The 13,305-nt window shown below is 37.8% G+C and overlaps 1 protein-coding gene across 1 annotated transcript; it reads left to right on the top strand.

The window, feature by feature from the left end:
- Positions 1–4,612: 4,612 nt before the first annotated feature.
- On the top strand, positions 4,613–5,233 carry LOC137394275 (protein FAM200C-like). The gene is made up of 2 exons (XM_068080993.1): positions 4,613–4,914; positions 5,059–5,233. Exons 1-2 carry the CDS (start codon positions 4,613–4,615, stop codon positions 5,231–5,233), a joined length of 477 nt encoding a protein of 158 aa, XP_067937094.1.
- The last annotated feature ends 8,072 nt before the right edge of the window (positions 5,234–13,305 follow it).

The raw sequence follows: 13,305 nt of genomic DNA, 5'->3' as shown, positions 1-13,305 counted from the left end.
AACCGATAGCAATACAAACGCCAACCGAGTAGACGATCGCCCAGATACACATCAACAAAACATTGGGCATCGTCAACCTCAATAACACATCAGAATATTTCTGAGAAGAGATCAATGTATGTCACAAACGTATTTATTGATTCACTAATTTTGTCCGCAGATAAATGCGACCATTGAACTCGAGTCAAAACCCTGGAGTTATGGGTTCAATGGCTTCGACTAAAAGCTATAGAACATAGTTGGCTTCCATTTTCCACCTAGCTTTGCTACAATCGAGTACATACATAATCTCATCCAGAGCCTTATAGCCACTAAATTATAGTACCCCTAAAATGGCCAAGGTCATTTATTAGCGTAACAATTTGAGCGCCATCTTGAAAAATTTTACATAGTCAAGCTCCCTTTGTAGTAACCTAGCAACATTGTACAACATTTAATCTCAATGAGCTTGTGGGTGCTTTTATCCATCCCAAATCTTAATCAACCTATATATCGAAGTCAAAATAAAGATCTACATATTCATTCAAACTATATATCAAAGTCAAGCTAGCTAAAAATCTACAGATTCATAGGCTAGATGGCTATTGGCATAGTTTCAACAATAGGCAGACAACTCTATATGGGCTCTACACAATTTGCATTTCTTATCAACAGATGTTTCCACTAGATTTAAGGTTATCAATGACATTGCTCGCCTTACCAGCCCAATCAACTTTAGCTTTAAAACTTATTGACTATCTAATAAGTGATCACAATAGCTGTTTACATCACCAAGAGCAGAAAACTAGCCAAAACCGTTGTATACATGTGACTAAAATCTTGCAGCCTACATTGCTTTGTTCGAAAAGTGGTTGGATTGACCTCGAGCCTAGATTAGCTTTAGCTATTGCGCCAGTAGGTCCCAACACTCAATATATCTTGATTTGTATTATATTTATATGTGTTATTCGTTGAAATATACGAAAAGCAAATTACAAATCTTAACTACAGTATTCTTGACCACAAAATTTATTTGTGATTTAGAAAATAAATGATCTATGCATAGAAAATGAGCCAGATGCTCGGATGCTAATGCAATGTCTAATAACATTATATATAAAAAGTATATAATAAATTAAGCAACTAAATGCCTTCGAACTGTACAAATTGTATGCATATATAAAGCAAACTATAAATCTTAATTACAGTACAGTCGACCATTAAATTTCTTTGTGATTCAGAAAATAAATGATCAATGCAAAAAAAATTGATGAGCCAGATGCTCTGATGGTCCTAATATAACGTCTAATAGCATTATAACATATATAAATTATATAATAAATTGAACTACTACATGCCTACAGACTGTACAATTTGTATGCACATATAAAGAGAAGTCTTAAAAATAAATACTAACTTAAACCGGCTATAGGCAATTTATGTCACAGCGACATAACAGTTCAATGTCCTCTAAACAATATGTTTTCGTAGTCATTATGTCTGATGTTCACTTTATGTAAATCTAGGTTTCTTAAGTTGGCAAAGTGGTGCTGTCTTAAATCAAAGTATGTTTCAACCACTAAAGCTAGTAGTGAGAAATGATGATTATCAATTCCTACAGAAGTGTCAGTAACATGTTGCTTTAATTCAAATATAATATTATCATAGCGTGCAATCTCTTCTTTTACACACTTCAGAATCTTGGAATATTTCAAACATTGATTTGATGATGTAGCCGCCTTCAGATACTTCTCGGTGCAAAGAACAGTTGTTACAACACCATCAGAAGGAGAAATCAAGCCACCGTTGTTCTTAACTCTTAATAGAACCTGAATATCATCATATTTGCTAACTTTCTTAGACTGAATTAGGGAGAGTCTACGTGGCTCACAACGCAACTTTTTAAGCAGTTTTCTGACAAGCCAACCAGATAAATATACAGCAATGTTACCAAGAACAGAGTGTGATGTAATGTTTAGCATTTCTTCGGGAAGCATAGTTTGTCTGTCAATAACATCTTCAACATAATCTTCACTACCAACAGTTGGTGGCACATAGGTAGTAGAAGCTTGTAACAATGCAGTGTCATTCATAGATCTGACATTACCATTAGCTCCAGGTGTAACACCACATCTTGTAACCAATCGCCTAAAGATATGCAGGAACTGCTCTTTTGATGGGTTGTTGTTTCAGCCTCCTGAAATAATAACAGTTATCCTTTGATGCAATTGGAAATAAAATGGAAATGGTGCGGAAATTAATAATGATTTTTAAAAGACAATTGTTAGGCAATTAAGCCAGAATGTCCCCATTACAATCAAACATACCAAGAAAATAGATTCATAGTCGAGCAATATCATGGTGTCCAGCATTATATTAATTGATTACATTTAGGTTTTGGCGCCCATTATCTTGAAGCTTGGTGATATAATTTTTTGTATCAACCTTGATTTGGCTCACTTGATCTATTTTGCTTGAAAGTAACGTGTGGTCTGAAAAGCTATATCCAGCAGGTGACATCACACACTGCAAAGCATAATATGTGCGTTTTCAGCTATACTTGGATGAGATGAATTAACAAGCACTGTACTATACATACCACACCTCCGCACAGCATCAAGGAACAACTCTAGATGGTCTTGTCAGCAGGTAATCTAAATGACCAGGCTTCAGTAACTTCTCAACTAAACCAAGCACTACATCAACAGCACACACCAATCCAGTAATGCAAACATGCCTACAAACAAACTACTAAAATATGTCAGTACATAAACATTGTTCATTTTTTTACCGTACATGAGTAATGGTCAAATAGCGGCCTGTGGTGGCCCACCATCAAATTTTACCTTCTGGCGCACCACGTGACACAAGGTCTACAAAAAATTACTTTTTGCACATATTTGGAATGTAACCCATTTTAGGCTGGTTTGTAAAGCTTTATGTAGAGTATTTCTCTATACAAATGGCGCACATTATTTGCATTCCATATTCACTAAAGACAACTAAACATAATTTGTTATTGACACAGGGATGTAATTGTAAAGTAATATAATATATATATTTATAGAAATACAATAATGTTCTTAAACTCATATACAACTTCAGTTCATATCATCATTTGGCTCAATCATATCATTCATGAGACATTTGGGCACCCTGCTGTACATCAATATAAGTTCACGCAAGCTTATAACAATTATGCACTAATATCGCACCACACTACATGATGCTACTGCTAGTTTAGAAAACTAAAAAGCCGAACGACACACACACACAAAGATCATAAACTAGAAAAGGGAACAATAAACGAAGAATATTTAACCATAGAAATAAACTGAAATATTGTGAAAAATAACAGACTATATCAGGTCACCAAACAATAGATCATTTCCAAAATATTACATGTGCAATTCTGATTCAAGCCAAAATTTGAATTAGTATTTTAGTCTATTTCGACCATAGCAAAGAGATAGGAAGCAAACCGTAAAACAAGCAACAATTTTAACCAAAAAATGTAGTACCGCTTAGTGTTGTATAAAGGTGTATCATCCATTGTTCTCAAATTCATAAGATAGTCATTTTTAGGCCGTTTATAGCCACGGCCAGCAACTGACTATTGAGAATATCAAATAGTCTATCAACTTTCTGCAGAAACACAACAAAAAACCACATTTACTAACATTGGCTGAATTTTAATGTCTACAACTTATATAAGTTAACCTACATTGTTCCAACTGTCTTGAATCACAGTCTTGAAACTGTGGCAAATTTAACCATTTCAGGGTAATTACAGAATCAGCTACTGATGCAGATAACACCTGGGTAGCAAGAACAACCTATAAACGTTATAAGCATACAGATAAGCACACTAGCTAAGCTAAAATGGGTAACCAGCTGCTAGCAAGCTACTAACCAGCTACTAGAAAAATACTAACCAGCTACTACCAGCAAGCTACTACTAACCAGCTGCTAGCAAGCTTTTACTAATCAGCTGCTAGCAAACTTCTAACCAGCTACTAGCGAGCTTATAACCAGCTACTAGCAAGCTTTTAACCAGCTACTCGCAAGCTACTTCTAAACCAGTGGTTCTTAACCAGGGGGCAATTCCCCCCAGGGGGAATTTTGTGATTTTAAGGGGGGGGGCAATTTTGCAGTTTGCCAAAGGGGATTTCCGTGGCATCAATTTTTCTTATATAAAGGGCAGCGAGGAGTGAGGGAATTTCAGTAGTTTCATCAAAGCCAAGATCTAAAACTCTGGAAAAGGTTAAGGATTGCCACACCACATGCATATACATACCTGCAATATTAATTGTTCAGTTACTGATTTGGTTTGCATAACCATATAACATTTTGACAAGTTGCTCTGTAGCCTAACATATGTATGATGTTTTGCTCATGTAGATATTGAACGTATTCAAATATTTTGATTGCATATCCCATATTGTAGGTGTTAGAAATGTCAAAGACAAAAAGATGAACATATGATGATTCTTACCTTAACTGTGGATTCACTTGTATGATTAAAAGCGACATCGAAGTACCACAATGTGTTTTGTGCATGAAAGTGCTCGCTAACGACTCTATGAAACCACATCAACTTAAGCAACACTTAAGAAATAAACATGCAGAACACATGGATAAATCAAAACCGTTTTTTGAAGCTAAAGAGAGAGAACTCAAGCTGGCAAAACTGGATTCCACTGGCAGCTTTCATATCCAGGCACAGGCCATTACCGAGGCATCCTATGCTCTGTCTTACCGTATCCCCAGAGATAAGAAGCCACACACCATTGGTGAAACATTAGTTAAACCTTGTCTGCTGGAGTGTACTAAGATTATTCTCGGAGACACAGCCGCTCAAAGGATAGCTGATTTATTCCTCTCAGACAGAACAGTGAAGTCGAGGATCGATGATATGTCTGCGGACATAAAGAGGCAAGTAAATGAAAATATCAAGTCATCGCCAATGTTCGCCATTCAACTTGATGAGTCCACTGATGTTGCTAGCATTTCACAGCTGATGGTGTTTGCACACTATGTACACTGAGAGACAATTGAGGAAGAATTTCTGTTCTGCAGTCCTCTAACAGAGACCACCACAGCTGCTGATGTTATGAACCTGGTTTTCGACTTTTTCAGCAAAGAACATCTGGACTGGGGCAAACTAATTGGAGTTTGCACTGATGGTGCTCCAGCCATGCTTGGCTGTCGTGCTGGATTTGCAAACTGTTGGAAAAAGAAAAGAATCCTTTAGTGGTGAGTACCCATTACTCTTCCACAAGTTATGCGAAGGTATGGATGCTGTGCACTCATCACTATTGTTCCACACCTAAGTCCGATGGTTATGAAAGGGTAACATGCTTCTGCGTGTCTTCAAACTATGAGCAGATTTCAATGAGTTCTTGAAAACTCATAACAAACCCAAACTACTGGCTTCAATGCAGATGGAAGGCTTCCATCAGTGTCTTGCTTACCTGGTTGACATATTTGGTTCAATCAATGAAGTGAACACAAAGATGCAAGGTAGAGACAGAAATGTGTTGAATGTAACTGATAGTATCAATGCAAGGACAAGCTCAAACACTGGGTAGCAAGAATGGCTACTGGGAATGTAAGAGTTTCATTTCCAGTTCTGCAATCATTAGTTGACAAGAAAGCTCCTTCCGCTTTTTTGCTAACCAACATAAAGCATCACTTGAGCAGTTTGATAGCAGAGTTTGAGAGATATTTTCCAAAGTTAAATCTTAAGACAGAGCAATTGATGAGCCTGACCCGAGATCCTTTCAGGCGCAATGTCCACGAGATTCCAGAACAGCTTCAGGAGGAGTTTTTGGAGCTGACAAACAACTCTGCATTAAAAGATGACTTCAAGGAGCTATCAATATAGCACTTTTGATTCAGGCTCAAAGATTGTATCCCAACATAAGCCTGGCCGCTTTCAAAATGCTCATACCATTTGCTTCCACATATCTTTGCGAGTCTGCATTTTCAGCAATTCTAACCATAAAGAGCAAATCTAGAAACCGTCTGGAAGTAGAAGCTGACCTATGGTGTGCCCTATCTACAACAACTCCTAACATCAAAAATCTGGTCAGCCCCAAACAAACACTGTAATCGCACTAGCCTGCTGACTGTCTTACAATGATAGATATATTGAGTTTCAATATACATTTATTTCCAATATTCAATGTAAATATGACTGTGATAAATGCATATATAAATGCATATATATGCATATAAGTTATATATGTAAATAAAGTTCACTATCTAGTTGCAGTGCATTATTTGAAGGAGTTGAGAGGGGGGGAATTTCTGTCTTTAGGTTTGGAAAAGGGGGAATGGGGCAAAAAAGGTTAAGAACCACTGATATATATCATGAGTATATATATATATATATATAGATATATATATATATATATATATATATATACATATATTGTAACAGCGCGGTATGCTGCTCTAAGGTGGCTTTTAACTCCTAAAGCCTAAAGATTTCTTGAGAGAGAGTGTCGGGTCTTATAAGCATTTATTAGCAAGACTATCATGAGTACTGACAGGCTAACAAGAGTAACAATCATCACTGTAAAAAGTCAGCATTCTTTTATATAGTGTTGGTAGCATAATAGTCATTAATAATACTGTATAATGAGCCAAGCACAAGATACAAAAAGGACACAAATAATAAGTGATACTATTATAATTCTGTTGCAGGCACAATGGTCACACAAAGAAGGTTAACATTGGCACAGATGGCAACTGAGTGCTTTACAAGATCATGTCCAGGTGTAATGGTGGATTCAGTGCAGTTATTATGTAAATGAATGTCTTAAGAAATGAATACTAATAAATTGTATGTAGATCTGTTACACAATCTTCTGAATGGAATAATAGCTGTGATTTAGAGGAGATATCGCAATATTTCAATGTTGAGATAGACATATCTCACACCTTCTTCCTTAGATGATGTCACGGTCGTAAATTCTCTTCTAGAGGGGGTGGGGGCGTTTGGTTACGAATCTGATAATGGTTATTGGTATATGTAGCGTGTTGATGCTGTTGAAGGATCATTTTGTATAGTACTTGCTGAAGTGTCTGTATAGTAGCTGTTTTTCTGCGGCATGTCTGACATTGTGCTGCACTTTTCGTGAATACCCAAACTCGTATGTTACAGGATGTGCCTTTGTGTATCTTGTCGATGGCTCACAAATTGCTATGTGCTGTCAGTTTCTCGTGTATATAGTTGCAGCTCCTGAGAATAACAATAAGAACAGGTAGTATACCAAAGCCATAATAAAGTATAAAACCAATATAAAATGTGAGTAACATCCTAACTAAAGAAGCCCTACCCTACTAATCAGGCTTCCGATTAAGGTCAAACAAAACAAAAAAAATAAGCATATACCCCATATAGTTTTATTTACTTATTTTCTTTATCCAAAATTTTCTTCCAACCACCGATAAAAAATGGCATGTGGCAAGTAAATAAGTATAACTCATAGGTCAAGCAGTTGACAAATCAAGTACTAGATGCTACACAACCTAATTATAAAACAATTTATCATTTAGCTAGCCAGAGAAAATGTCAAATCCAGTCATGTAATCCTTAAATAAATTAACTTAACTCTGTTCTGAGTAGTCTTGAAGCATAACATTTGCTATCATCTGATTTACTAGAGGGCTGTGAGTTCCATGATATTGGTCAGGTAGGTTGGAACTTGTCTGCATCTGTAGGTTGGTGTCCTAGATCATGTTGTTGAAGAAGGTGGGGAACCGAAACTGACAGCTAATTCAGCTGACATTAAGAATTGTGTGCTCTTTACACACATGAATTTTGAGGACCAATTTAGACTGAGATTTAACTCAGATTACTACATCTCTCAAATAATTAATCACAAGTAAGCCAATCTGTAGGAACCCAATCCATATCTATGCAGACAACCAAATTGACTGTTTCAAAATTTGTTAAAATATTTTCTTTAATTGCTAAAATCAAGTTGTATCTATTTAATCAAGTTCTGCCCTCTTCTAGTTTTATGCTGCTGCTCCCTTACTTTACTCATGTTTAATTTGACTTGCAATTAACTATAAATCAAAATTAGCCACAACCTTTTTCTGCAAAGATAATAATTGTAAGTAAACACCTCACTGTCTCGTTGTCGTGAATAAATCTGCGAGCTATAATAAATCTATAATGAAGCCTTAGCATAACTGGTAAAAAAATAGTATTAGTAAGCAAATTTGTTTTATTTTTAGCTGATTCTTCTGCTGATTCCACCTCTGCCAATACAGCTACTATTGCTGATTACACTAAAAGTCAAAATTATGAATAACTTTACTTGTTCCCTTATTACTAAAATGTACCCACTATTTTAGCAATCAACTCCACTACCAATACAACAACTAATTCATCACTAATTCTTGAGCTGTCAATAGCTACTTCTCTCTCCATAATCACAGTTACCACTATCATATTAATCTACCAAATCCATGCAAGGGCGAAAATTGCAACCAAAAGCTTATAACTAATCCATTAATCACTTTAAGGCAGTTATAAAATGTTTCTGTCAAACATTATTATTAAATAGCATTTAGGCTATCACTATCTCTAATGCGTACTTATTAGCCACAAGTCTATTAAATTACTTAATTTCTAACTAAGAACCATTTACATACTTATGCACATTTTAAAGAAACTGTAATGACCATACAAGCACGCTAAGTGTTTCACAACTAGTGAAAGCCATATCATTACATTATATAATTTCCGTGACCTAGTATGTTAGCAAGTGTCTCGTGTTACAAGTTGGTCAAGGCAGTCGTCAGTTCGTGTCTGTCCATTTCCAAAAATCCTGAATATGTCACTATTCTAGTTTGTACAATTTCAATTTTGCAATGAAATGTCGTACTTTTATATTGCACAAGGTTAGGCTTGTAGAGTTGCAAGGTCAGACTATACGGTTCGTGTATTGCAGTGGTGTCTGGCAGCACACAAAGTGGTAACTGAGGCAATTGACAATTGTCCACAGTATGCCTAGTTCGACATTTCTTTGGTGATTGTGCACAACACAATGTAAGCAGGGAAAAGAAGCTTAATATCAATAGCGTAGAGTGTGGTGCTTTCAATTTAGCTCCAGAGCAAGAATGCAAATTAGGTGGTCTCGTTGGATAATGTGAATCTTTACCACGGAGACCACACCCACTTTTAAGTCTTTCTTCTGCATCACTAACACTACTACCACATTCAGGGTGCACAGGAATGTCATCTTCACTCAAAAGTATGATATCATATACCTGTGGTAGACCTTCCTTTGGACTCGCCTCTGGATTATTACTCATCAATACTGGAGCATTGCGCTCTATGGAGAAACTGCCAAGAGTCTCTGGACTCTCGCTTGCTAAGCCATCGATGACAACTTTACACACAATGGAAATATCTTCACTTACCATTACTTTGGTCTCCACAGCCTCTACTACAGCGACCTCAACTTTAGGATTTACTACCGTCTCGACTGAAGCATTCACTTCAGCAACTGCAGGTAGTACTTCGACTATTTCAACTTTACCTGCATCAATATGGCATTGCTCTGTTTGGTCTTGTACTTGTTCAATAGCCAAGTGGTCATAAATGACCGTATTATTGTCGCTTACCTGGTTAGGGTTGTACGAAGCGGTGGAGGCAGGAGGTGTTGCAGGTGTATGCTTAGGTACTGCAGCCGAAGCATAGGCTGCCTGAGGCTGATAAGTATGTGACTGAGATGTAGGTGTTTGCGGGGGTTGGATGGCTAACCAAGCCTGAAACCATTGAGGGATCTGACTCTGGTTGTTTCGCTGCCTGTCTTCAGATGGGTTACTAATATTCAACTTACCTTGTTGGTCTGGTTGGTAACTGTTACTGTTAAGATTAGCATATCTTGGTTGTGCATACATGTTACCCTTACCTTTTTGGTCACAGAATCTGGCAACGTGGTTTACCGATTGGCAAATAAAACATTCTCTAACTTGTCTATTGAACCTTGTATTTTGGCTTGGATGCCGTCCAGGCTGATTGCTGAAGTTTGCCGACACATCAGCAACCTTTTTGTCGACCACCAAAGCAGTTTCGACACTAACAGCTGCTTTTAAAATTTCAGAAAGAGATTTTCCCGGTGTGCCCATAATCTTTTCTTTAATCTCAGGCCTCAAACCTGCTCTAAAATGTAACAAGATGTAGGGGTTCTCTTCCCCAGCGCTACCACTAGCAGCTATTTTGCGGAACCTTTCATAGTACTCCCGCACCGTTTCGTTTCCACCCTGTCTTACTGCGGAAACTTCCATTGCTACTTGCTGTTCACCTTTTACAGCATCTAATTTGCTTTTCATTAATAATTTTACTTTAATATAGCTTACAGAGCTCCCTTCTGATTTCAAAATTTCCTTCAAATAAGTTGCGGCCAAATCTTTGAAGTACAGTTGCAAGATTAAAACATAGGATGCTCTTGGTACCTCATGTAAAAGGCAACAGGTCTCAAATTGCATAGCAAAACTATCAAAGTCATCATCCAAACTTTTGCCTGAAAATCTTAAACCAAATTTCACCCATTCTTTGCGGTATTTCGCATTACATTTGCTGCTTTTTAAATCAAAACTTACCTCTGAATTGGGATCATTTTTTCTCTCATGGTTCGTGGTCACATCTACCAACTGCGATACTCTCTGTGTTAGGAGCTTCATCATCTCCTCAATTCTGTCTGCTTTACCGATGGCTTCCCTCAAGGCTGTCTGTTGCTCATCAAGCGCCTCACCGACTCCCGCAAATCTTTCATTCATTTGCTCTCTCAGGTCTGGGTCTGCTATTGACGAGCCCAGAGCCTGCTCCGCTGGCTCATTTCCTCTAGCTCTCAAAGGGTTGCTCTCATGATCCTCCGACATCCTCTCGTTGCCTCGTCAATCCAAAACTTCTGACACCAATGTAACAGCGCGGTATGCTGCTCTAAGGTGGCTTTTAACTCCTAAAGCCTAAAGATTTCTTGAGAGAGAGTGTCGGGTCTTATAAGCATTTATTAGCAAGACTATCATGAGTACTGACAGGCTAACAAGAGTAACAATCATCACTGTAAAAAGTCAGCATTCTTTTATATAGTGTTGGTAGCATAATAGTCATTAATAATACTGTATAATGAGCCAAGCACAAGATACAAAAAGGACACAAATAATAAGTAATACTATTATAATTTTGTTGCAGGCACAATGGTCACACAAAGAAGGTTAACATTGGCACAGATGGCAACTGAGTACTTTACAAGATCATGTCCAGGTGTAATGGTGGATTCAGTGCAGTTATTATGTAAATGAATGTCTTAAGAAATGAATACTAATAAATTGTATGTAGATCTGTTACACAATCTTTTGAATGGAATAATAGCTGTGATTTAGAGGAGATATCGCAATATTTCAATGTTGAGATAGACATATCTCACAATATATATATATATATATATATATATATATATATATATACATAAATTGTTTCCTCACCTCAACTAACCCATATGGGTAGTAATTTCTGCTCTAACTCGGGTCTCCTACCAGAGACCTGGGAGTTTGAGCACTCGCCTCAAGATCTTATCTGTTCCCAATCACGCACTTTTCTGCAACTCACCTGAGTTGATTGTTGTTGGTATCTGGGCAAGCCACATTTTATGCGCCGGTGTTATTGCGCCCAGTGCCCCAATGACTACTGGAATTACAGTTGTTCTTACATCCCAGCATTTTTCAATCTCTTCTCCAAGAGGGAGATATTTCTCTACCTTCTTTTCTTTGCTGGCTATATTGTATAGTCATTGAGTACTGCTATATCTATTATAGTAGCCTTCTTGTTCTCCTTGTCTACCACCACTATATCTAGTTGGTTTGCTAAGACATGCTTGTCAGTCTGGATGTAGAAGTCCCAGAGAATTTTAGCGTAGTCATTTTCATTTACTTTAACAGGAGCTTCCCACCAGTGTTGTAGTTTATTAAGGCCATACTCATCACATAGACTTCTATACACAACACCTGCGACATGATTATGCTGCTCAGTGTATGCGTTTCCTGCTAGCTGCTTGCATTCACTGATGATGTGTTGGATGGTCTCAGGTGCATTTTTGCACAGTCTGCATCTAGGATCGTCTCTAGTATGATAGATTTTTGTTTGGAGTTGCCTTGTTGGGAGCACTTGCTCCTGGGCTGCCATGAGTACCGACTCCGTATTGGCCATTAGGTTTCCTTTGTTCAGCCACATATATGTCTGGTGAAGATCGCCAAACTTAGATATTTGTCAGTGGTAAGCACCATGAAGCGGTTTCAGGTGCCAGTCAATTTCCTCATCATCAGGGCAAAGCTCCATTGTCAGAGCAGCCGATTGAAATTCAGCTAGCAACCGATCTGAAGTAGCCATGGAGGCTGCATAAGCTTTGATGGTTTGTTTTTCCTCTTTCGCTGTCTGCTGTACACTTTTGAGTCCCCTACTGCCATATTTCCTATCGAGATACAATCTAGTAGTATCAGATTTTAGGTGGAGTGCTCCATGCATGATCAGCAGTTTACGAGTTGCTATACCTGTTTCCTCGATGGCTTCCTCAGTCAACTTCATTATGCCTGCAGGATATCTTATTACTGGCAGTGCGTAGGTATTTATTGCCATGACTTGATTCCTGGCATTGAGCTGGATCGGTAGAGCCTGCCGAAGGCGTTTCTTGTATTCGGTAATGGCTTTGTGACATACCTCGGCTTCGTGGTTGATGTTGCTTTGCATAATCTCCAAGTACTTGTACCCGTCTTCTATAACTTTGATAGTACTATTTGGCATTCTTAGGCCATCTGTGAGCATAAAATGGTCTTTCTCAAGAATTAGCCTTCCATATTTCTCAATACCAAAGGTCATTCCGATGTCCTTGCTGAATAGCTGAGTGAGGTGTATTAGCGAATCAATGTCCCTTTCTTTGTTAGCGTACAGCTTAATGTCATCCATGTAAAAAAGGTGGTTTATTTTGGTGCCACTCTAAAACTGGTACCCATATTGAGTCTTCTCCAGCATATTGCTTAGAGGGTTTAGGCATATGCAGAAGAGCAGCGGTGATAAAGAGTCACCTTGATAGATGCCTCGTTTAATTTTTACACTCGCCATCTTTTTGCCATTAGTCTCCAGTTCCATCTTTCATTTGGTCATTGACACATTGATGAATGTCACAAGAGCAGAGTAAACATTGTACATACTGAGGCACTCAACTATGCAACAATGGGGAATTGAGTCATAGGCCTTTTTGTAGTCAATCCAAGCCATGGCAAGATTGGTATGCCTTCTCTTGC

Source organism: Watersipora subatra, chromosome 4 (assembly GCF_963576615.1).
Source record: "Watersipora subatra chromosome 4, tzWatSuba1.1, whole genome shotgun sequence".
In the NCBI taxonomy this organism is placed as follows: Eukaryota; Metazoa; Bryozoa; class Gymnolaemata; order Cheilostomatida; family Watersiporidae; genus Watersipora; species Watersipora subatra.
This window is presented reverse-complemented; position numbering and strand designations above follow the sequence as displayed.

Bases quoted from the DNA above. Each gene is read 5' to 3' on its own strand.
- LOC137394275 (XM_068080993.1), top strand. From the start codon at position 4,613: ATGGATAAATCAAAACCGTTTTTTGAAGCTAAAGAGAGAGAACTCAAG. The intron at 4,915-5,058 runs GCAAGTAAATGA...TCTGTTCTGCAG, and splicing joins ATGTCTGCGGACATAAAGAG to TCCTCTAACAGAGACCACCA.